The sequence below is a fragment of the Panthera onca genome, chromosome B2, assembly GCF_046562875.1.
Source record: "Panthera onca isolate mPanOnc1 chromosome B2, mPanOnc1 haplotype 2, whole genome shotgun sequence".
NCBI classification, from domain to species: Eukaryota; Metazoa; Chordata; class Mammalia; order Carnivora; family Felidae; genus Panthera; species Panthera onca.
In genome coordinates this window covers 96,655,199-96,678,149 of record NC_138343.1, presented here as the reverse complement: position 1 = coordinate 96,678,149, position 22,951 = coordinate 96,655,199, and the positions used below count along the sequence as shown (strand labels likewise).

At 45.0% G+C, this 22,951-nt stretch overlaps 1 protein-coding gene across 5 annotated transcripts in view; it reads left to right on the top strand.

The window, feature by feature from the left end:
* SCML4 (Scm polycomb group protein like 4) overlaps nt 1–22,951 on the top strand; it is a 124,556-nt gene that overhangs the window by 66,582 nt on the left and 35,023 nt on the right. For all 5 annotated transcript variants that reach the window (XM_078447183.2, XM_078447185.2, XM_078447184.2 and 2 more), the window contains 3 exons: nt 9,163–9,292; nt 11,457–11,657; nt 15,830–16,024. In XM_078447183.2, the coding sequence (XP_078303309.1) occupies nt 9,163–9,292; nt 11,457–11,657; nt 15,830–16,024 (526 nt within the window). The remainder of the gene's footprint in view (nt 1–9,162; nt 9,293–11,456; nt 11,658–15,829; nt 16,025–22,951) is intronic.

The window sequence follows — 22,951 nt, the reverse complement described above, 5'->3', positions numbered from 1 at the left end:
CGTGGGGCTCAAACCCACCAACCGTGAGATCATGATCCGAGCCAGCATCCGATGCCCATCCGACTGAGCCACCCAGGCGCTCCAAATAACCCAGTTTTCTATATTTTCAGAAATAGAATTACAAAGAAATTTAGGATGCCACATTTCTTCTATTCAACATTCAAAACATGGCACTGACACTGGTTTTTGTCTCAAATTCTATGATGTTTTCAGAAGTAGTCTAATGCAGGGTATATACGCATTATGGATTAGAAGAGAACTTAGAAACCAACAATCGACCCAATCTAATGGCTTTGGAAGATGAAGCCGGGAAGCACTGAATGAGTTGCTCAGAGTCCCATGTGAACTGGTGGCAGACCCAAGATTCGAATCCCAGACCTAACTCTGAGCCCTGTGCTCTGGCTGTTCTCCTGCAGGGCATCAGCAATGTGTAGTTGATGACCGAAATCATGCCAGTTCTCAGTGTCCACTATGTGGGTGAGGAAATGTGGGCGCTCTCCTTCTTGTCATGCCCTCTCTCCATACCATCAGCAATGATAATAACAAACCTTTATGAAGTTCTACTTTGCATTAGCCCTATGCTAAATGTTTACGTCTAAATCTTGTCACGTCCCTGTGAGGAGGTATTGATATCCTCACACAAGTGAGGAAGGACAGGCTCCAAAATCCTAACTGACAAGACTTAAGACAGGGTTGGTGTGTGGCTGAGCTGGACTTCGAGCACAGATTCCAATGTAGGTGCCCACGGCCACCCTGAACTTGTTTTTAAATTTTGCTTTGTTGGTTCATCTCTGCTGATGTGCAGGCAGTCCCCTAACCACACTCTCTGTCCTCAGATTACCAACTTCTTGCTGTCAATCTATGAAACGTTGTTTATTTGGTACTTTTGTTTCTGCCACGTTTGCATAGTTCTAGAAAAATACTGCAATTTTTACATCAAACGACCCTTCCTCCGTTAGTGTCCCCTGGCCACACATCTCAGTTTGCAAACAAACCCTCCCCTCCCCCAACTCTTTCCAGTGATTCTCTAGTAAATGTCTTAGAGAAGGTCTTCCCTGAAAGACAGCTGGAGCAAGAAGCTCTCCAGGCCCTTATTTTGGATCTGTAAATGGAAAAGAAAGATGAGCTGCCCCCATATTCCATATTCCCCAGCCCTCTTTGGTGGAATCGCCAGCTGGCAGGGGCCAACTCCTTACTCTTCTGCTTCACCCACCACGATACTCTACCCCAGCAAAGCACAGCCCCTCTGGCAGCCACTGGAAACCATGACCTGGGTGAGGAGTCACCACACCCGTTTGATTGAGGTTTTGAATTTCAGGTAAAGGTGCCAACTTTGCCAGCCTCCGTACAGGGTTGTTGGCTTTGAAGGTCAAGGATTAGCTCCAATATGTCAGACCACAGCATCCTGGGCACCTAATCTTCCTCCAGTCTTATGCATCCAAGAAAGAGGCTTCTCCTCCCTTCTTCCTCTCCATTTTACCCAGTTTATTCTGCCAGATCCTGCTTTTAATACTTTACAAATAAACCATATTTTTGGAATACCTTTAGATTTACAGGAGAGTTGCAATGATAAAACAGAGATTCTCATGTACCCCACACCTAGTTTCTTCTGTTGTTAACATTTTATATTACTGTGATACACTTGTCACAAGTAGTAAACCAATAATAATACATCATTATTAAATAAGGTCCATATTTTATTCAGATTCATTAGTTTTCCTCTCTTCTGTCCCAGGACCTATCCAGGATGTCACATTAACATCTTGTTGTCATGTCTCCTTAGGTTCCTCTGGGCTGTAAAAGTTTCTCAGACTTTCCTTGTTTTTGATGACATTGGCAGTTTTTAGGAGTATTGGTCAAGTGTTTTGTAAAGTGTTCTGTAACGGGTTTGTCTGATGTTTTCCTAATGATTAGACTGGAGTCATGGGTCTCTGGGAAGAAGATTCCAGAGGTAAGGTGCTATTCCCATCGTGCCATGTGGAGGGTGCATACTATCAACATGGCTTATCACTGTGGATGGTGACTTGATCACCTGCCTGAGGTGGTGTTTGACAGGTTTCTCCACTGTAAAATTACTTTTCCTCATTTCCATACTGTCCTCTTTGGAAGGAAGTCACTATGTGCAGCCCACACTTAAGGAGTGAGAAGTTACACTCCACAAACCGTTTGGAATATTAATGCATAGGAGGTTTGTCTCCTCCATGTGTCTCTCTAGTCAATTATTCATTTATGTCAGTATGGAGTCATGGATATTTACTGTATACTTTGAATTATAATCCATTACCCATTCTTTATTTATTGCTCATATTGTTCTAGATTTGGACATTACAAGCTCTTTTGATTGACTCACATGTTCCTATGACCTGCCCTCATCATTGTGTGTTTGTGTGTGTGTGTGTGTGTTACTTTATTTTCTGGGACAAGATGCCACAGGCTCATCTTGTGTATTTCTTGCCCTTGTCCTAGAATCAGCCATTTCTCCAAGGAGCCTTTGTTCCTTTTATTGAAGAATGGTATTAGAAACCAAAATAGGACCATGGTGTTTTGTTTTGTCCACCTAAAAAACAAAACACAGCAGTGGTGCCTGGGTGGCTCAGTCAGTTAAGCCTCTGACTCTTGATTTCAGTTCAGGCGATGATCTCACAGTTGGTGAGATTGAGCCCCAGGTCGGGCTCTGCGCTGACAGTGTAGAGCTTCTTTGGGATTCTCTCCCTCCCTCTCTCTGCCCCTCCCCTGCTCATGCTTTCTCACTGTCTCTGTCTCTAAATAAATAAATAAACATTAAAAAAAACCCAAACATAGCAAAACACAACAAAACAACAACAGCAACAACTAGCAATGGCAAAGACAAATTCCCTTCCAGAGGAAAGCTTGGATACATTGGGCAACAGGTAGCTCCCCATTCCACATGGGAGAGGCACTGGCAGAATAGGCCCCACATCACACCAAAGGACATTCCTAGTCACTGAGCTCATTTCTATCTTAGGAGCCCTCTAAAATCATATGTGACTCCCATTTAGGAATGTTTTTTTTCCCCCTTTATGTTAGACAATGAGATAGAAATTTCAGAATGCTAACTCAAAGGTATCCCTACTGATGATTTATTCTTTTATCAAGAAGAATTTTTTAAAAGTCGTTTACCACCCACAGTTGCATGAGTTTTTCTTCTTTATTCAAAAGTCCCACTGTTGTTTTAGATGTTGGATGAATTCAGAAAGTTGGCCCTGCAACCACCTGACTTTTTCTAATTTCTTGAATTGCTTTATCTGGGCAGAAATGACAGACAGAGGTAACAACCAGCTATAATTGTATTACTTCATTGGAGGTGGGTTCAATGAACAGATCCTTTTGTAATAAATATTAACACAGCAAGTCATGGTGCTTACATGAACAGTAAACAGTGTCTGGCAACCCAAGTCTTAGCTGCCATCACTTTCTTCACCACCATCACCATCCTCCCCATCCTCTCCGTCCTCCCTGTCCTCACCGTCCTCACAATCGTCACCATCGACACCATCGACACTATCATCATCTTTCTAGGGAAGGATCATGAGGATCTTTGTGTGATTTACTTAAAGACCACAGGCGAAAAAACGACAACCTGCCAAATCTTGCCTTTTCCCCACCAACATCATTATCTGTATGTTGGTTGGAGGGCTTTCAGCCTGTAAAGGAGGATGTAACCAGGCCCTTCCAGAGTCTGCTATCCACAGTCCTTGGGCACTGCCACCACCAGCCTCTCCATCACAAGGCATGCAGGGCAGTATATCATTCCTCGAAAGACTGTCAAAGGGACACTTCGTGCATAATCTGGGAGAACAGGCAGCGTAACTGTAACCCTGTCCCACTTAGTAGGTGAGGGAACCATGCTGAAGTCAGTCACGGCAGGTTTCTGGTCTGCTCCCTCCCACCACTAAGGTTTCTTTCAGATTGTTTTTATAGTATTTAGCAGTTTATTGCTATGTGATGGGCCCTTTAATTTTTCAAATGCTAAATGCAGAATAAGGTGAAGTCTCTGTTGTTAATTGTAGCTTCTGATGAACACAGTGTCTCTCGCAAGAGCCCCAGATGCTGCACCCATACAGCCCCGTGTAGCCAGTGTGCTCACTTTTGACTGGTCTCCTTTTAAGTTCATTTTAATGAACTTAAATTCATGTCCACACATCCCACTGTGCCTTCCACGTTGCTCAGCAGCCACACCCTGTGCCCCCACTTCTCCTACCCTCCTAGTTCATTAACACGCTCTCCTCTGTCCTCACACTCAAGCTTCCAGCCTCACTGAGAAACTAGTAGCCATCAGAAGAGACCTTTTGTAAGCTCCCACCTCCACATCCACCCACCCCAGATCGAGGCCATTATATTCTGCCTTGCAATAAAATAGATGAAAGGTCCGTGTTTCTCTCTCAGGCCTTGCCATCCCCCTCCCACGCACCCGCCTCCATTCACTAAATCTCATCCCCTCTCACCTACTCAGAGTCCTGAAGCTAGTAGCTCTGCACGCACGCCCTCGTATCATCCTTTCTTCCCTCTCGACTGGATTATTTCCATCAGTCTTAATACATGTTTCTCCCATCTCAAATACCAAAAACCTTAAAAGATTTTTAAAAACGTTTTAATTGTGGTAAAAGACACACAGCATAAAATTTACCCTCATAACCATTTCTTTTTTTTAAATTTTTAATGTTTTTTTTATTTTTGAGAGAGAGAGAGAGAGACAGAGACAGAGTGCCAGCGGGGGAGGGGCAGAGAGAGGGGGAGACAGAATCCCCAACAGGCTCCAGACTCTGACAGCTCAGAGCCCGATGTGGGGCTCAAACCCACGAATCGTGAGATCATGACCTGAGCCGAAGTCGGACACTCAACCGACTGAGCCACCCAGGCCCCCCTCATCACAACCATTTCTAAATGTACAGTTCTAGTGTTCAGTGTATTCACATTGTTGTGCATTCAATTTCCAGAACTTCACCTTGCAAAACCAAAACACTGTACCTGTTAAACAACAACTCCCCATTCCCTCCTCCCTCCAGCCCCTCGAAAGCACTATTCTACTTTCTGTTTCAATGCATTGGACTATTCTAGGCATCTTATATAAGTGGAAACATGCAATATTTGTCTTTTGTGACCGACTTATTTCACTTAGCAAATTTCCTCAAGTCTCATGCATATTGTAGCATGTGCCAAAATTTTCTTCCCTTTCAAGGCTGAATAATATCCCCTTGTGTGGATGTACGACCTGTTGTTTACCCATTCATCTGTCAATGGACATTTATAGTTGCTTCCTCGTGGACTGTTGTGAATAGCGCTGCTATGAGCATGAGTATCAAATACCTCCTGGTTTTCAATTCTTTTGGATATAGACCCAGAAATTGAATTGCTGGGTAATTCTATTTTAAATTTCTTGAGGAACTACTATACTGCTCCATTTTACATTACCACCAAGTGTTCTGATTTCTACACATCCTTGCCACTACTTTTTATCTTTTATTTTTATTTGTTTTTGATAGTAGCTATCCTAATGGATGTGAACCATTTGATCTGACTTTTCTTTCTTGCTACTGCTAATTTTCGGCTCCCCTTTCAGACAGGCCTCCTTGAAAGAGTTGACTTTACCTCCTGATCCCAGTGCTTCTCCTCCCATTATTTCTTGAGCTAATTCTAATCAGGTTCTCATCCCACCCACTGTACAACCACCTCTCTTGCTGAGAAGTTGCACATCTAAGGGCCACTTCTAGTCTTCCTTGTCGGATCAGAGCTTTTGACATGACTGATCACCCTCTCCTTTGTGAAACACTTTTTACATTTGGCTCCCACAAGGCCATACTCTCCCAATTGTCTTTCCGCCCCACTGGATGTCTTTCCTGTTTGTTTGTTTGTTTGTTTGTTTTTTAATTTTTTGGGGGGGTGCCTGGGTAGCTCAGCTAGTTAAGCATCTGACTTCAGCTCAAGTCATGATCTCGTGGTTCGTGAGTTCAAACCCCGTGTCGGGCTCTGTGCTGACAGCTCAGAGCCTGGAGGCTTCTTTAGATTCTGTGTCTCCCTCTCTCTCTGCCCCTCACCCACTCATCCTCTCTTTCTCTCTCTCAAAATAAGTAAAACATTTAAAAAATTAAAAAATTTTTAACGTTTATGTTCATTTTTTGAGAGACAGAGAGAAAGAGAACATGAGCAGAGGAGGGGCAGAGAGAGAGGGAGACACAGAATCTGAAGCAGGCTCCAGGCTCTGAGCTATCAGCACAGAGCCTGATGCAGGGCTTGAACTCACAGACCATGAGGTTATCGTGACCTGAGTTGAAGTTGGCTGCTTAACCAACTGAACCACCCAGGCACCCCTTTCCTGGTTTGTCTTGCTGGTTCCTCCTCATCTTTCCAAGACTTTTCATATTGCAGTTTTGCAAGGCTCAGTGCTTAGATTTTTCTCTTCTCCATCTATATACTCCTTCCATGTTATTCTCTGATGATCTCACTCATTATCATGGCCTTAAATGTCAACTCTATATTGATGATTCTCAAATTAAATCTCCCTTTAGACTTTCCCCCAGAATTCCATACTCTAGTACATGCACCTGCCTACTTAACATCTCTACTGGCATGTATGCATCATAAACTTGACACGTCCAAAACCAGCCTCTGGTCTTCCCTAGTCTGTCCCCCCATCCCCCAAACCTGTTATTCTATCTACAGCCTTCCTAGCCCAAACCTTGGAGTCATCTTTGACTCCTTTCTCTCTCACACACACCACAGTCAGTATGTCAGTAAGTCCTGCTGGTTCTACCTTGAAAATCTATGCAGAGTCTGTCTACTCATCTCCTCCACTGCTATTAACGTAATCCAATCTACCGTCATCTCTCATCTACTCTGGATTAGTGGCCTCCCGCTTTTGTCCCTTTTATCTCTCCTCAAAACAGTAGTCAAATTGTTAAAATGTTAGTTTAGATCCTGTAGTTTCTCTGCTTTAAAGAGCTCAGGGTAGCGGCACCTGGATGGCTCAGCCTATTAAGTGTCCGATTCTCGATTTTGGCTCAGGTCATGATCTTGCAGTTGTGAGACTGAGCCCATGTTGGGCTATGCACTGAGCACAGAGCCTGCTTGGGATTCTCTCTCTGCCTCTGCCCCTCCCCAGCTCACGTGCATACATGCTTTCTCTCTGTGTCTCAAAAAATACAATAAAATACAATAAAATGAAATACAATAAAATACAATAAAGCACAATAATAAAATGAAATAAAATAAAATAAAATAAAATAATAAAATAAAAAGGAGCTCAGAGTAAGTCAAAGAACTTACAGTGTCCTGCAAAGCCCTGTGGTTTCACCTTTCCAGTCTCACTATTGCTTCCCTATGTTGCACAAACCCTCCAGGCATGCTTTTGTTTCGGGACCTTTGCACTTGATATTCTCACTCACTGGAATATTCTTCCCATGGACACTGGTATGACTTGCTCCCTCATCTCCCTGGAATCTTTGGGCAATGTCACCCAAGAAGTGCCTTAACCACCCTATTTTAAAACTTCAGTCTAGGGGTGTCTGATTTCCTCAGTTGGTTGGGCATCCAACTCTCGATTTCAGCCCAGGTCACGATCCCATTGTTGTGGGATAAGATCCCACGCTGTCAGCACAGCACAAAGCCTGCCTGGTATTCTTTCTGTCCCTCTCTCTGCCCCTCCCCTACCTGTGCGCACTCTCTCTCTCTCAAAAATAAACATTTAAAAAAATAAATAAGATTTTAATCTAAAGTATAACTCAATTACACTCTATTCCCTTTTTCTCTTTATTTTTACCTCCAGCTATTATCACCTTCTAATATACTATATCATGTACTTTATTCCATTTGTTGTCTATTTACCCCCAACAGAATGTCAGTTCCATGAGGGCAAAGATGTTTGTCTGATTTGTTCCCTGTTGTATCCCTAGTAACTAGAAGAGTGTCTGGCTTGCAATAGACACTCAATACATATTTGTTGAGTGAATACATGAATAAATGTAGAATGAGTGCATAATTAGCAGTAGGAATACTGTTTTTTCAAGACTGTCATTATTATTCTATCCTAAAAGTCCAGGAAGCAAGTTAGGATATGGGTGGGGTCGGCATATATATTTACAACAAAATATACACCCTTGCTACTCAAAGTGTGGTCCGCAGACCAGCAGCATCAGAACTGCCTGGGAAATGCAGAACCTTAGGCCCTACCCCAGACTTCCTGAATCAGAATCCATCCACATTTTAATAGGACCCTCCAGGGGACTGAACCTTAAAGTTGAAAGGCAGTGGAGCAGTGGCCCCCAAACTTAACTATGTATTGGAATCATCTGAGTACATGTTACAACTCCTGATGCCTTGGTCTCACCCCAGAGATTGATTTAATTGGTCTATAGTAGAGAACAGACACAGGTCAGTGGTGAAGAGGTGAAGTGACTGAAATATTCATTATTTTTTTGGTGGAGAGTGAGGATTAGAAGATTTTCTGTCAAATCTTGGTACAGAGAGTGACTTGTTGGCATTGACATAATCAACCAACCAGTCATCTCCATCTTATTTCATAACAGTAAATTTCAATTCCTCACTTGTGATTTCAAATGAGACCTTCAAGGCAGCGGCTTCTCACTACCCGACAATACAGTCATATCCACACTCGGGCCGCCCTTGACAGTCTCCACTGCAGGAAATAAACACTGAGCAGTATGTAAGCCCCTTGGAGGAATGTCTTCTGCTCTCTTTTCCAGCAGGATCCAGTGATCTTTGAGAGCAGAAAGCTTAGCAGAGACTGAGGAGGGATTCAGGGTCAGTCTTGGGGTGGCTGTTGGGAAAGCCCTGACCACAGAATTCTAGGTATCTGCAGGCTGGGAATTCTCTACCCTGCACCCTGCACTCAGAGAGCTTACACGCTTCAACGGTTTCTACCTCTTGTGTTCCCACACTCACTACCTGACACAATCATTTCCTGGGTGACTCCAGTATAAGGGTGGGGTGCAGAGCTGACCTCTGAGTGTGACCCCAAACATGAATCTTGAACATGAACTTGAATCTGAACTTCCTTAGCTGCACAATAAAAAGGCATGGAAACATGATAGAGTAGCAGTGGTTAATTGACATCCACGAAAAATTTGGGGCAAGTGTAGGGAGCATTTCCAGATTTTCCTTGACTAAGTGGGCTCTGTCTTGCAGCTCAAGTCTCGGGTTCTTATGACTCCTTTAGCCCTCTCGCCTCCACGGAGCACACCGGAGCCCGACCTCAGCTCCATCCCTCAGGATGCAGCCACCATACCCAGCTTGGCCGCCCCACAGGCTCTCACAGGTATGTCAGCCGAATGACCTCTAAGGCTGTGATGGTCAGCCAGCCATCTAGCAGTTACTTTGTGAACTGGAGAGCTGCCACTGGGATAGCTCTGATGAAGGATTTAGTGTGTTAGCTGGCAGGCAGGACAACCAGATTTCTCTGAGAATATTAGTTTAAGTGTCTCACAGGTAGGATTACTTGAAACTTGGTTTTCAATGCATCTCAGGTTCAGCTGGTTGCCTTGGGGTGGGACTAGAAAGAGTGGTGTGGTGGCCTGGTGTTTCATTTTCAGAGCCAGGTTTACTTTCCACCGAGAGTGACCCTGCCCACCTTGAAGAGTTTCCATCTCTGTGTTTGTACTTCCAGATCCCCTAAGGACCCTAACCTCTCTTAACCCCACCTGGTGGCTCCAATCCAGTCAGCGTAGAGCTCAGTCCAGTCTTTCTCATGGGGTGTCCATCAACAAAGAGTTCCATCATGAAAGTACCAGCAGCAGGATGGCGTCTCTCTCTCACACACACATAAACTGTCCTCATCACAAGCCATCCCTACTCCTGTCCCACTTAAATCCATTCAATTCCCTCCCATTGCTTTTAGGTAAAAATCAAACTTAATTTGGCTGATGGAACCCTGTGGTTCATTGCTCTCCTTTCAGTCCCTAGAAGTGCTCCCCCCCCCACCCCTACCCCATAAGATTTCAGCATATTGCCTTCCTTCTATCTGGAATGACCTTCCTGCTGGTCACCCTACTCCTCCCTTGTATCTCAGTTCAGGCATATCTTGCTCCAGAAAACCTTCGCTGACTCCTGCCAGGGTCCCCAGGATGGGCCCTCCTAGCACTTCCCTAGTGTCTCTCTTGAAGCCGTGGTCCCACACGGCTTCCTGTGGAGCTCTGAGTAGCTCTGCCTCCCCAGCTGGGCCCAAAGCTCTGGGAAGCCAGGGACTGTGTGAGTCTAGTTCACCATTTTCTCCATAGGGCCCATCTAGCACAGTGCCTGGCATGAAGTTCCCTTATTGATTAGATATCCTTAATCATCTGGGATGAGTTCAAGGGAAGGCAGCCTGGCGGAGCAGAAAGAGCACAGGCCTTGACATCAGAAAGTCTTGAGTCCCTGTTGTACCACTGATTACACTTTGGAATTTAGAACAGCGATCCAACCCTTTAAGCTTTGGTTCCTTCATTAGTAAAGAAGTAATCATACCCCACTCTCAGGCCCATCTTGAGAATCAAACAAGATAAAGTGCCCAAAGTGCTTGGAATAGAGTAGATGCTTAATAAAAACTTTCTTCACCTTTGTTGTTACTGTTTCATCCTTTCCAAATCCTATTGTTGTCCCCTTAATGTCCCTTTTCAACACTGCTTTGCACTAATAGCCCCCAAAGTAAGTTCCTCATATCCTGGGATGAGGGCGGAGACAGCCAAGGAGTTGTTAACATGGGGAAGAAACTATGACACCTACTATTAATATTTACTTAAAAATTTTCTATTTCTTGGTTATGTTTTAAAATGCATGCAATATATTAAAATAGTCAAGAATGTATATAACTTATAAAAAAAACCACTTTTTGGGGCATGTGCTCCAAATTTGTTTACTGATGGGGTATATTACTTTAAAAGTGTGGGGACCATTGGTTGGGCTTCCCTAAATGGGCAGCTGAGTATTTAAAATCTCTGAGATTATAAATAGCACTCTCTTTAAAACTTCACTGAATATATAGTCTTTGGATAAGCAGCCGTGTCTTAATTTTCTGATTCACTGAAGGTTAACAACAACAACAAAATTGGCAAACATTACATGTAAGCTTAACAGCTCCTTTGGAGGAAAAGGGAAGATTTTGGTGTGTGCATTTTCAGTATGGAAACACATTTATACACATGGTCCACATGGGTCTCCATTATTGTCTGCAATTCAGATTCGAGTACATCACAGGGGACCAACCTGTCTATCTGTTCCCAACCAAGAGGTTCTCTTGAGAGCAAGCCTCTGGCAGTTGGGAGTGATTAGCTCTTTTCCCCCTTTTCCTTCTTACATTGGGAAGAATCAGTCCCACTTTTGTTCTTCTCAGCTTTTCCCAAGGTGAGGGCCAAGGTGGCATGGCTGAGGCATCCTCCATGCACACAGGAGCAGCCGCCTGGCCTGATCCCCCTGATGCTGAGGGCTTCATGGCTCTGTTTCCACAGTCTGCCTCTACATCAACAAGCAAGCCAACGCAGGGCCATACCTGGAGAGGAGGAAGGTGCAGCAGCTCCCTGAGCACTTCGGGCCCGAGAGGCCGTCGGCAGTCTTGCAGCAGGCCGTGCAAGCGTGCATTGACTGTGCCCACCAGCAGAAGCTTGTCTTCTCCCTGGTCAAACAAGGCTATGGTGGTGAGATGGTATCAGGTAAGGCCCGGGGGCACGTTGTATGAGAAGGGATGTGGGTGTCTCTCTGAAGATGGAAGAGGTCATTTTCAGGCTTGGGGGACAGTGGCTGTGGCCAGGGTCTATCTTCCATCCACTGGGCTCCAGGGGCCTTAGGTTAGCTTGTGTGCTGACGGCCTCTCTCTGGGCTTGAGGAGAAGATGCTTCCAGACTTCAGTAAGAATCCTCACCTTTAACTTTTCTCTCACCCACCCCCCGCTTCCAGCTCATCGGTAAATCCTATTGCTCTAACTTCAAAATATATCCAGAAGCCAGCCATGGTTCACCACTTACAGCAGCTACTCTTGTTCTTTAAAAATCGAAGCCATAGCGTGCCCCTCCTCTGCTTTGCACCCTCAATGGCTTTCATGTCACTCCAAGAAAAAGCCCATGTCCTTATGACGACCCAGAGGCCCTATGTGACCTGGTCCTGGCTACCTCTTTGATCTCCCGGTCACTTCTCTTGCGTCCTCACTCTGCTGCAGCCTTGCTGGCCTCCTTGCTGTTCCCCCTGTTATCCTCCAACCATGCTCCTGCCTCAGGGTCTTTGCACCTGCTGTTCTTTCTGGAATGTTCTTACCCCAGCTGTCCATGCTTGACTTGCTCCTGGACTTCCTTCAGGGTTCTACTCAAATACTGCCTTATCCAGGAGACCTTTTCTGAACACTTGGTCTAAAATATCAGCCCATGTCACTATCTATTCTTCCTTGCTCTGCCTCATTCCTTCTTCATGGTACATATCACCATGCAGGGCAGTGGGGAAGCTCATGGTCTCAAGCCCCTCTTATGGGGTGAGTTGTTTTTTGTAAAAGCCCTTCAGGGTCAATCCCTTTTCCCATTGTTACCACCATCCTCCAGGTTCATCCCTGCCCCAACAGCTTCCAGAGGGAGTGGCAGTTGTCACCTAAGGTGAGAGGCAGAGTTGGGAGTGCTGCCCTCTTCATATGTTTGGCTGTAGAGGCTCTTTCTGCCTTACCCAAGTCTCTAAACAATCGTTATTACCACCTGCCCTTAAGCCTCAGAGCACCACCCCTTTGCAAATGTCTTGACTCCAAGGGTACAGCATGGTGTCTTCTTTGGCCCAGCATCAAGGCCATGTCCTCTGTATCACCAGGGAATAGGTAAAGACTCTCCAGCAACGGGGTGGTGCAGATGACCCTGCTAGCCAAGAGTAGGTCAGGGGAGAGGGGCATCTAATATCGCTGTGTCAGGAAGAACCCAAGCAGGGACATTTTATTTAACTTGAGATCCCCAGGGCTTGGAGGTGAGGAGGTTGTCTAACCAGTTTCCCCAGCTGTGATTGGTTCTGCCCACCTTCTGGAGCTCCCTCTGGGCAGGAAGGGGGGTCTGACTTGCTGGTAACTGACTAAAATAGAACTTGGCAAAGTCCAGTGCATGTGGCTGACCCAGAGTGACTTTTAAGAAACTTTGGCAGAGGCAAGCAGAGACAAGAGGAAGAAGTACTGCATCAAGAGAGGGTAGGAGGAGAGTCTTATTGTCAGCCTTCTGAGATCCCACTGGCCATTGTGGTATTTTTCTGAGAGCCAGGTTCTCAAACCTGGGCTCCCTCTGAGGTTTAGAGCCTTGTCCTTTTCCTTGCTGAATACCAGGACTCAAGACACAGACACAGTGCTAAGAGAAAATTCTTCCTGTACTGTGTGCCCACCCTCTTCAGCGAATTCCATCCCACTGAGTTTTTCATGGCCCCTCCCCCTAAGCTGGGAGAACTTAGCCCATTTTCCCTGCTCTCCTGCTCAGCCCTTCTGTGGCCTCAGGGGCCTTGGCACTGGGGAGCAGGTTCTGCAGTGCCTGGCACAACACAAGCCCGGGAAGAGCCCTGCCAACTTTCCCTTGGCTGAGGGATTCCCAGGAAGTCCAGAGCTGAGCACTCAGTCTTGGTGTCTTGGAGAATGCAGTAGCACCAGGGACTCTTCATGCTGCCTCCTTGAGGTGCCAGAGCAGCAAGGGGGTCCTTCATGTTACTGAGGGCAAATATGGAAGCTCAGCAAGCTGTGAGAGGGGCCCAAGGATAAATAGACTCTCCCACTTTCCACCTCACCCTTAGGGCACTGCTTTCTAAACATTCCCATGGCACAACACAGAAAATGGTGACATTGATGCTGGCACATTGGGCTGAAGGAACCAGACTGCCATGGGCGGGCCTTGGGCCAGCTCAAGGGCTAAGGGAGCAGTATTGCATGCCCTGCCCGAGCCATGCTATCCCAGAGGGGTAGGCCTCATGGTCTCATAAATGCCATGGCTGCTTCGATGAGGTGGTCCTTCCAGGCACCTCTGGGAATGTATGCACCTTGATTTTTGGATTAGGCCTGATGACTCAGACTCTCCTGCTATGGGTTCAGTTTCCATCACACTTACTCTTCTGAAATATTGGAGGCAAACAGTGACACTCACACTAAGGGGGAATTTCCAGAGTGTCTGAGTTGCCGGGGTGAACCCCTTCGTGGGCCTGTTGGTAGTGCTTTGCCAGCTCTCCCAAGCAGAGTCACTTGGAGTATTAACATGACAGTCAAGGGCCACCTAGAGGCCACATGAGTTAGAAAAACTGCTCTTCACCCTCTTCTCAGTCTCCTTATCTGTAACTTGGGATAATAACCTCTTGTCTACTGTCCTCATAGGATAGAATGATGGATACAAATGTTCTTGTCAAACTATAAAGAGCTTATACACACAAAAAATGGATTCTTTTGGCTTCTAATTAAAATGTTTTGTTTCGTGTTAGTTCTGAAATCAAAACTACCTCTGGTTTTGTCCCTGCCCAGCCCCCGTTATGTGCCAGTCTTTGGGAGATAAAATGTAAAAAACCTCTTGGTGTTAACAATGAATGGCGGAGACATGGGTGGGGGCAGTATGTCCTCCTAGGGTCTCCTTCTGTGTTCCTCACACTGGAGTTGGTATGCAAGCTTCATGGGGCAAGAGAGGGCTGTGAGGACGATTACAGACAGGGGTATGCTGGAAGAAACATGTTTCTTCTAAATTCTGGTAACCCTGTAGAAATTGAATGTGGTCTAGAATCATTATGGAGAGATTATTCTTCTTTTTAAAGAGTCCTCCCCGAGAAAGGTAGAAAGAACCCTAAACTCTGTGATGCTGGATTAGAGCTAAAGACCTCAGCATGAACTCAGGTTTATTTGGATCTATCTATCTATCTAGATCTAGACCTATCTATTAACGAGCATATCCAGTGCCCAAATCTTAGTTTCTAAATATCACTCTTCAATAACAAGGAACCAAGGATGTTGGAGAAATGGCTGAAATTAGGGCAGGGGCAGGGAAAATGCAAGATGAAACTGAGGCATATTAAAGTATCAGTAACCAAAGAGTTGCTAAAAAAAAAAAAAAAATGAGGGCATGTCATAGGGACACAGGACACTAAAAGTCCCAAAGACAAAATTTAAGCAACAAAATAAATAACATAATATTGGATAACCCACAGTACAAAATAAATACATTAAGTCTATACTGATATTAGTAAATGATTGAATAAATGAAGGAATGAAGGAATAAATGGAGGACAACGGATGGTTCTTTCTTTCAGAAGAATTCCAAATAATACAGAGACTCTCCCCTCTTTGAGAGGTAGAGCTTAATCCTTCTACCACCCTTGAGTGTGGGCAGGAACTTGTGACTTGTTTCCAAGGAATGGAATATGGAAAATACAGTAGAGAAATGCAGCAAATGCTATCTGGCCAAGTGATAAAGGCTGACATCCCAGTGATGTCGTGGGAACATCATGTACCCTTGATCTGATAACAGGAGAGGGACACTTCACTTCTTCTCCAAAAACCTTAACCCCAGTCACATCATGAAAAAAAAAATCAGACAAACCCAAATTGAGGGACATTTTACAAAATATCTGACTGGTACTCTTCAAGACTGTCAAGGTTATGCAAAACAAGGTAAGTCTGAGAACAAGTCACAAACCAGAGGAGACTAAGGAGACGTGACAACTAAACCCAGCATGGTCTCCTGGATGAGGTCCTGGAACAGACGCAGGACATGAAGTGAAAACGCAGGTGAAATCTGAATAAAGCTTAGTTAAAAACAGAACACAACTGAAAAAACAAAAACCTCCTTCCAGGGACTTGTGGCTTTCTCATGCCCCGCTCTGAGTTGCTGTCTCTGTGGCATTTCAGTGTCGGCATCCTTCGATGGGAAACAGCACCTGCGGAGCCTGCCTGTGGTGAATAGCATCGGGTACGTCCTCCGTTTCCTCGCCAAGCTGTGCCGAAGCCTTCTGTGTGATGACCTCTTCAGCCACCAGCCCTTCCCCAGGGGCTCCAGTGGCTCTGAGGAAACCCAGGAGAAGAAGGAAGGCAGAATGGAGTCAGGTAGGCTTTGTCCTTCTGTGTTTCCTGTGCCTGCAGGTGGTCCCAGGTGTCCCTGCCCTCCCACGAGCTCCTGGGAGCTTTCTTGCTGGAGGCCCACAGGCGGCCTCTCTGCCAACCGTCCATCCCAGGGAGCAGTCAGGAATGGCCAAGACGGAAGGTACCTCGACAGTCCTCACCCAGGTTGCAGTGGGAAGAGATCACTCTAGCTACTGAGAGCTGATGCTATAGCGTTTAGGCTTATGTTATTAGAATCTGGATGAGACCACATCACATATAATGAGTGATTTTCTTCACTCTCTTCTAATTAAGACTCTTGGGCACTTATGCATCATTGTTGAGTAGTTGAAAGACTATCACAGTAAGGAACTAATAAATCCTGAAGAAACTAGGGATAAGGAAACAGATTACGTTGGTCTTGCTTGGGGGCCTCAGATACCCACCCATGTCAATAAACAGAGTGTCTATTACTGCAGGGATTTGACCAGGCCACGAATCAAATATGTTTTTCACTAAGAGTCAGAGTCTCTCTCTCGTCACAGGATGGAAAGTGAGCCAGGGGCTGCGTGCCTTTTGTTGCAGAGTAGCTCAGCATAGGAAAGCTAGTGGGAAGGTCACCAAGGGCACACAGGGGCCACACTGCCAAAGCTGTCACAACATTGTCTGCTCAAGATACCCATAGAAGGTTTTCCTTCTCTGCTTACCAGCCCTGAGTTATGGATTTGCAGAAAGTTAAACATGACTCTAGGTTCTGGATTCTAGGTTCCCAAGGATTAGCAGAAATGTTGCCTTTTTTCTTTCTCAGAAAGCGGTATTGTTGATATATAAAGAACACATAGTCAGTGAAACTGGAATCTAGTCATTATGTCATTCTATAAACATTTGCTGAACCTTCTTATGCTCCAACAACCATGGGAGACCTTGTCTTGTGATAAGGCAAATACACAAGGTTCAGGAAGTTTTTGAAGTATTGAGGTATTGAGTGACCAGTATTTGTAATGAAAAGTGAATACATTTGCAGGTATGTGTTCACAGGTAGGCTTAGATGCTTAAAAAAAAAAGATGCTTATAATAAGAGTGGCTATATGGTAAGCCTAAGAGGACAGCAGGGAAGGATAAACTTAGATTCTTAGCATATATTTTTTTTCAGATACTGTCAAGAACCTTGTTTACAATTTTACATTAATGTCTCTAAGATCTGGGATCAGTAAGAAATTTGGCCTTTACAAATAAAGGTATCTAATTAAATATAGTCTATGTTAGCAGGTACTATATACACTTGTTGTTTTTTGGTTTTGCTTTGTTTGTTTGTGATGTCTCTATGTGGGCAAGCTTGGGAAAATGTTTTCTTCTTTCTGGGCCTCCATTTCCTAAAGGAAGTATTACTCGTGCACAATGCTCCTTCTAGTTCTTACAGTGTGAATCTGGCCTCTCCTGTCAGCCTTAGCTGACTCAGGAACATATCCTAAAGCTAATGTATCTTCTAGTGAACCTTGCAAAGAGAATAGCAGAATGGTCTGATTTCACTTTGCAAACCCCTTGAATCACTGTTACATTGAACAATCAATGACCCATAGGATATAATTATAAAGCCACATAATTCGTGTCTCCCATTCTCCTTTAAATGTATCCTGTGGGACCACTTCTTTCCCGTCCATGGATGAAATTTTGGACAAATCTTATGACTTTTCTTGCTCCTTTCAGGTAGCAAAGCATTCTCTAGTCAACAATTAGTATATCTAGGTCAGAGTAAAAACAAAATTTAAATTTCACTCAAAGATATAACTATTTCCCATTCCCAGTTCAGATCTGCTTCAGGCCAGTTGGCTTCTCTCCACCTCACACTTAACCTTGTGTTTTTGCCCCCTCCTATATTTAGGTAATAATGATTTTGAATCCTTCATGACCAGAGTAGGGGACAGAAGTGAGGTAAGGGGTAGGAGAGTTTTTACTTGACTAATCCTGTAGTGAGTTGGCATCATACACCCTAATTTGCAGGTGTTTGAAGCTGATTCTTCATCCTGTGCGCTCTTACATGGGCATGTTGGTGATCCTACCATCTCTCACTTGCACTTTCCATGACATGAACAAATAAATACAACTCTTCTCTGGCTGGTCACTTATAATTCCTTCCACACCCCCAAATCTATAGGAAACACATCTCTAGCTTCTTTCTGCAGAGGCCCTGTTGTGCCACCACACAGTCCTGCAGTCCTAAGATGATCTGACTTTAGATCTCTATTCTGATGGCCCACATATGGTCCTGACAAACACTACACATGATCCTTTCCCCAGACAAACTGGGCAGGCTGAACCCTGCAGGCACCTCTGCTTTGTCCTCTGATCAACGTAGCCAGACTTTTGGATTTCCCATGGGAATCAAACAATAGTCCATTGTGTCTCTCAACTCCAGGGACAGATATCAAGCTATTCACATGGCCACATTGAAGCCCTTGGGAGCACACTGGACAGTTGTCTCCATAATTCATCTTCTAGTCAACCTGTTTCTCAACCTCTATATTTCTTTTGCAGACGTGATGTAGGTGGTCATCTGTAGGTACAAAGCTGGCTTTCCACCTTTTATTTTTTTTTTCAAGATCTGTACACTTCACACTACTTTGGGGTATCTGTTGTCTTACAGCCTCAGCCCAGACTGAAACTAAAATGGTTTCATTTTAACATCCTGTCCGAGGAGCCCCCTTCTAGCCTTCCTTAAGTAATTATTGAGGAAACTCTTGCCTTGGTTTCTACCATATTCTCTCCCCTTCCAAGCTCACCATACTGGAGGACGGTTTAGTCTTTTCCCTGGAGCAGTGTAGCTACAGTTATTTCTCCCTGAAAGCTCCTTTTCTTCCTAGCTGGCCTGGCTTTGGAAGTAATAACTTGAATTGTCTTCATGAGCCTTTCCCTAGAGCATGCTGATTTGAAAAATGAATGGCTCCCAAATCAACCAACCTTGTGGAAGTTGTTTCTCATGCCCTAGGTGTTGCAAAACCAAGTGCAGTGTGCTTCATGTGTCTGGGAGTCTCAAGGAAAGTGGAAGAAGCAGCCACGTCATAGTATACTCTAAGCAGCCCCCTTGCCACATGTCTTTTCCACCAGTCTGCCGTGGAACCTAAAATGACACCATTAGAGAGTTTGCCTTTAGATTAAGACATTGCCTCTTTAGGACTGCCCTTTCAAATTTCCCTAAAAGGGTAACATATCAAGTTATTATTGCTTCAGATGAGGAACTGGCTTATACTCACTTTCCCACTTTTGTGGCAAGAGGGGCACGTGTGAGAAGGAAAGGACGGAAGTCTTTGTTGACTTTAGGTTCCATATCCATCTGGGGGACCAACATCATTCCAAAACAATATTGCAATCTTGAGCTCATTTGAACCAGGTTGTTCTCCACCCCAATGTTGTTCAATTAAAGCGATGGTCTATCAGGCTTGGTGCCACACACTTGTCCACACTCAGAGCATTTCCAGAAGACACTTGATGAGACAATAAGAGAATTCAAAGCTGTGACACGTAAGAAACTATCAAAGAAACAAAGTTTGTGCCCCCCCCCCCAAAAAAAAGGATGATTTGGAGGAAGACATGATTTTCTGTTCCAGTATACAGCAGCAGGTCATGTGGGTTTGTTCTCTGTGGTTCTGGTGATAGATTTAATTAAACCTAAGGTCTTGCCTCTCAAACTCTGGTCAGAAGCATCCTCATCACCTGAGAAAGGCAAGAGCTCAGAGGCCCTCCCACACTCTTTAACAACAGATCCCAGGTGACTTGAAGACACATTAAAGTCTGGGAAGTGTGGATTTAAGGAATACTCTCCCAGGTAGACAACTTGGCAGCTGAAGAGCCAGGTAGAACTCTCACAAGATAGCTCCTTTAGGAGTCAGGTGGGGTTGATATTCGTAGGGAACTTTGAAAAGTCATAGAAGTAGAAGGGACTGCTTGAGTGGTAGTGATCTCCCCGTTATTGGTGACAAGTGCAGATGCCCACTTATTAGGCCATTAGGGGTACCTCTGGCAACCCAGAGAAGTAGGAGTAAGATGTCACAGCTGGAGGTGGCAGAGGCTAGCTCTGGGCAGCATGAGGTCAAGGTGCCCCAGGAGTCCCAGTGAGGGTCCCCCGCCCCCCCGCCGAGGTGGATCCCAAGGCAGAGGGGTTCACGTTAGAACAGAGAGAGGGCATCTTTCAAATCTCTTCCTCAGGCCTTTGGAATATAAACTTTCTTCTGTGATCTTTCTTCTGTGTCTGGGGCAAACCAGACTTCAGACCTCCTCAGCTGCCTGAATCCAGGCCAGAAGGTAGAGTTCTTGGCTGGAAATCAGGAACATCAGTCATTTCCCTTCAATTCTATTAATCGACAGCCAAATGTGGTGTGCATTTTAGGAAGACCAGCTCACTGGTGCTTTGCAAGAATTGAGGCAGAAACATGGATTTGATAACATTTGCGGTTCTGTCAGAAGTCATGTGATGATCACAGGGAAATTTACTGTACCTTCGAATGTTGAAAAGAAAAGGTCTCAATTATAAATAAACTCAAGCCAGTGTTTTCCAAACTTGAATGTGCTCCCGAACCACCTGGCATCTTGTTAAAATGCAGATTCTGGCCTCAGCAGGACTGGCGTGGGGCCTGGGAGTCCGCATATCTAACAGGTGCCGGGTATTGGGGCTGCTGCTGGCTGGGGACCACACTCTGAGTGATAAAGTGTGGGCTGGCAGAGTTCTGCTCACCTAGGGAAATTTAGTTCAGGTTTGCAGTAAAATGAGTCTATGTGCGCTAGGACACTATGTAAGTGTTGTCACTGAGGATGATCCCATGTCCTGTGGAGGTGTCCATGGGGTGGAGAGGAGATGGGGGGAGGGCAGAGTGGTTAGGTGAGGTGGTAGGTGTGCAGTCTGGGTGAGAAAGAGGAGGTTTGCTGCACTGGTGAGAAGGTTGAAAGAAAGCAAAGAATGACGACAGCAAATTCCTCAGTGTGGCCTGGCCATCTTCTGCAGCAGGGTCCCTGTTGCCCTTTAAGCTTCTCCGAATCCCAGAAGATGTCCGTCTGTTCTCCCCGACTCTTGTTTATACATCCTCAATGACACGTAATGCTGCCCCATACTGCAAGAATCTGGGTCCAGATCTCATCTCCCTGCCGGGTAGCCTTGGGGGCGGGGCCGCGTAGTACCCGGCCGAGCCCGACGTGTAACGGGTCTGCAGCAAATATTTACTGACTTAAATTCTATGCAACGCAACAGAACAAATTGCTCACCAAGGGTTGGGGAGATCTCTGGAAACCGCAAATGTGATAACTGAACTCTCCTGCAAGATCTAATTTAGTGATTGGTTTCCTGCCTTTTGAAGTTTTAACATGATGGGAACAAACTGTTTACTTTTGGTTGAGTAGCTTTTTTGATACACAGATGGTAGGGGGTAGGAGAGGAGGAAGGACATTTGTTCTCGAAGCGTAATGTTTTCTTCCTTGGCTGGTGGTCTTTGAGCCAGGCACCAGAAAACTACTGGAATGACAGACCTTCCCAATGTGCTCCGTTATGGTTGAACCTATGTACCCAGCCTTTAGAAATCAAATCTGCTTCCTTGTTGAAGTACAAATTCATCTAATATGATCTACAGAAAATGAGTATACAGGGAATAACTATCTTTCCAAAAGATTGTTTATTTCTAGAAGGAAATAGAGTTTATCAAGTGGCATGAATTCCATTACATGGAAACATCCATTTAGGCAGTCAGCAAACATTTAGTGAGCTTCCCCAAAGGTGATGCACCGAGGCCCACAGAGTCAGGCCAATTGTTCAGAGCCACACAGAAAGGCAGCAGTGGGGAGGGAATGGAGCCCAGGTTTTCTCTTCCCTGTCCCTTTGCTTTTCTCTCAAGCCAGTTGTCAGTAGGGCCCTATTACCCAACACTTGCCGGTAGGGTGTACGTCCTGTTTCTTGACTCAGACGGCTGATGGCACAAAATGGATGTTCACAAGTGGCTTGTGGTACACCTGTGTCATTTTGTCTACCAAAGATATAAAAGAACAAAACAAACCCCAACCCCCATTTAACAAAACCTAGGCAGAAGCTGTACTCCAAGAAGATCAATTCTCTTTTCTCCTTCTGGATTTCCTGTCTTGGCCCCAAGGAGTGTTTCATCCTTGTCCTTGTGCTCTGGGTACACCCTTGCTAGGTGACATCCCCAGGACAGGCAGAGCCCATCATTCCAGACTCTGGGAGAGCTCTTTCATTTCACAAAACCCACACACAGTGGTCTGTTCCACCACACATTTGGCATCGTTTGACCTGGTATTTTAAATAATATGTGGAATGGTGGAGAAAAAAAAAAAAGAAGGAAGAAGTGTTACTCCAGATCCCCCTGCAGCCGCTTGTCTCCCAGTGTAGGCCAGTGACTGGAATATCTCAGAGCTATGCTCACCCTGCTACAGCCAGGGATCGTGTGAACAAAATGAGCTGTCCTGTTCTCAAGCCAAGTGTTGGAAAGAGGGTCATTTGGGAGGAGAACAAAGGATCAGTATCAAGCTCATGTGTTAAGAATCCTCTGAGAAAGTTTTGATGGAAAGGGTAAAAGAGGAATGTCCCTAAGGTCTACGGCAAATACAAAGGCCTTTCCTGTATTTTCAGATGGACAGGTCTGGGAGAAGCCCAGCCACAGCTCCTACAGCATGAAAGGGGGAGCATTTGCCAGCGTGGGATTCCTAACTTTAGTTCTGCCCCTGGGTATAATATGAGTTCATGTAGGAAAAGTTATTTATTGTGTTTCTAGTTATATCATTCATTAATTTATAATATCTGTACATATTTTAAAGCATTTACTTAGGGGCGCTGGGTTGGCTCAGTTGGTAGAGTGTGTGACTCTTGATCTCAGGGTTGTAAGTTCAAGCCCCATGTTGGGTGTAGAGATTACTTAAAAAAATAAAATCTCAAACACA